At 69.8% G+C, this 2,463-nt stretch overlaps 1 protein-coding gene across 1 annotated transcript; it reads right to left on the bottom strand.

Annotated features, from left to right (window-relative positions):
* Nucleotides 1-738: 738 nt before the first annotated feature.
* LOC130588431 (mitogen-activated protein kinase kinase kinase 11-like) lies at nucleotides 739-1,899 on the bottom strand (the record flags this gene model as incomplete). The annotated part of the gene is made up of 1 exon (XM_057389354.1): nucleotides 739-1,899. A coding segment is annotated over exon 1 (682 nt), but the record flags the coding sequence as incomplete, so codon positions are not given.
* Between the last annotated feature and the right edge of the window lie 564 nt (nucleotides 1,900-2,463).

The following is a 2,463-nucleotide window of genomic DNA, read 5'->3' on the forward strand; positions in this document are numbered from 1 at the left end:
CCCTTCCCCTGTACAACCTTGAGGATTTCAGTGTTTGGGATTTCACCACCCTGGGCATCCCAGTAACCTGGACCCCCCAAATTGGGGACCTTGGGGAGTGAGACCCTACCCTGGGACCCCCAATGTGGGGGATCCCCCACCCTGGGACCCCCAATATCTGGGAACCCCCACTTCGGGTACCCCGAGACCCCCAATATCTGGGAACCCCCACTTCAAATACCCCGGGACCCCCAATATCTGGGAATCCCCACTTCGGGTACCCCGAGACCCCAAATATCTAGGAACCCCCACCCTGCGGACCCCGGGACCCCCAATATCTGCGAACCCCCACTTCGGGGAGCCCAAGACCCCCAACCTCTGCAATCCCCCCACCGCGGGGACCCTACCCAATGTCTGGGAGTCCCCACCCTGGGGACCCCGGGATCCCCAATATCTGGGAACCCTCACTTCAGGTACCCCGAGACCCCAAATATCTGGGAACCCCCACTTTGGCGACCCCGGGACCCCCAATATCTGCGAACCCCCACTTCGGGTACCCGGGGGCCCCCAACCTCTGCAATACCCCCACCCTGAGGACCCTGCCCAATGTCTGGGAACCCTCACTTCGGGTACCCCGGGACCCCAAATATCTGGGAACCCCCACCCTGCGGACCCCGGGACCCCAAATATCTGCGAACCCCCACTTTGGCGACCCCGGGACCCCCAGAATCTGCACTCCCCACCCTTTTTTCCTCTCACCATTACTGGATTTGAGGTCGCGGTGGATGAGGGGCACGGGGGTCCCGGAGTGCAGGTACCGCATCCCCCGAGCCACTTGGCGAGCCCAGTCCAGCAGCACGGCCGGGGGCACCCTSCGTCCGGCCAGCGCCCTGGACAGCGGCCCCCCGGCCGCGAATTCCATCACCAGGCACAGGTGAGGGGGCTCCAGGCACACCGCTCGCAGTGCCACCACGTTGGGGTGGCGGAGGCGGGCGTAAAGCCGCGCTTCTCTCCGCAAGCTGGCCGCCCCCGCCGCCCCCGCGTCACCCCGCGCCGCTTTCACCGCCACCACCTGTCCCCTCCAGGTACCCCGGAAAACTCGGCCGAAACCCCCGGCACCGATCACCTCCTCCAGCCGCAGCTCCCCGAACGCCGCCCGAGCCGGTTCCCAACCTCCCGGTGGGGAGGGGGAGCGGGACCCTCCAGGGGATGGGGGAGAAGGGGAGCGGGAGCCGCTCGGGGATGGGGAAGGGGATGGGGAGCGGGACCCCCGTGGGGATGGGGGAGAAGGGGAGCGGGACCCCCGCGGGGAGGGGAGGAAAGGGGAGCGGGACCCCTCTGGGAAAAGGGGGGACAGAGGGGGTGATGGGGAGAGGGGGGGTGAGGGGGAATGCGACCCCCCCGGGGGGGATGGGGAGGGGGATGCCCGGCCCCACTCCATGGGGTGCTCCCCCCCCCAGCCCCGGTCCCCAGCGATGGCGCTGGGGGAGGCTTGGGGGTCCTATGGGGGGCTGGGGGTCTTATGGGGTGCTCGGGGGACCCTACGGGTTTTTGGGTGCTTGGGGGGCGCCCTGTGGGTGCCCGGAGGGGGGGGGGTCTATGGGTGCTCGGGGGACCCCATGGGGTCCCTTTATGTCCTGGGTGTCACCTGGACCCTACAGGTGCTGCCCGGAAAGATCTGACAGCTTTGGGGGTCCCGCCGGGGCACGATGGGGAGGGGGTTGTGGGGGTCTTTGGGGTGGTTATGGGTCCCGGGGGTCCCCACACCTTAATCTGTCGCTATGGTCCCTTATAGCTCCTTATGGTCCCTTATCGGGGGTCCCTTTAGCTGCCAGGGGTCCCTGTGGGTTCTTACAGCACCTGAAGAGTCCTGGGGGTCCCTGGGGGTCCCTGGGGGTCCCAGCGGCTCCTGGGGGTCCCTKAKGGKYCCYKSRRGKYCCYTATGGGTCCCTGAAGGTCCCTATGGTCCCTGTCCCTCCTATGGCTCTTTAAAGTCCCTGTAAGTCCCCGGGGATCCCGACGATCCCCGTGGCTCCAATGGCTCCCTACAGTTCCCCGGGGGTCCCTACGCCCCCTCCCCGACCTCCCCCACCCCCCGCGGGTCCCGCAGTCCCTCCCCGGTCCCTTTCCGCCCCGTTCCCGATCCCCTCCGCCCCGTCCCGTCCCCCCCGGGGCACCCCCGCGCCCCGTCCCGTCCCCGCCTGGTCCCGCCGGAGCCCCCGCGGCCCGGAGCGGGGGGGAGGAAGCGGCGTCCGGCGGTGTCCCCCGGCCGGGAGGGGGGCAGGGGGCGGCCCGGCCGCTCTGGGCTGGCGGGGGTCCGGCGGTTCCCCGCGCTGGCTGAGGCGGCCCCGGGGAAGGCGGAGCCGGGACATTGTCACCGGGACAAAGGAAAAGGAACCAGCGCCGGACGGGGCGGGCCGGGGGCACCGGACGCCGTGGGTGGGAGGGAGACCGGACGAGAGGCCGGAGCGGGGAGGGGGCGGG

The sequence above is a fragment of the Malurus melanocephalus genome, unplaced genomic scaffold (genome assembly GCF_030028575.1).
Source record: "Malurus melanocephalus ecotype Western Australia unplaced genomic scaffold, MMel_1.1 scaffold_5008, whole genome shotgun sequence".
Taxonomy (NCBI): Eukaryota; Metazoa; Chordata; class Aves; order Passeriformes; family Maluridae; genus Malurus; species Malurus melanocephalus.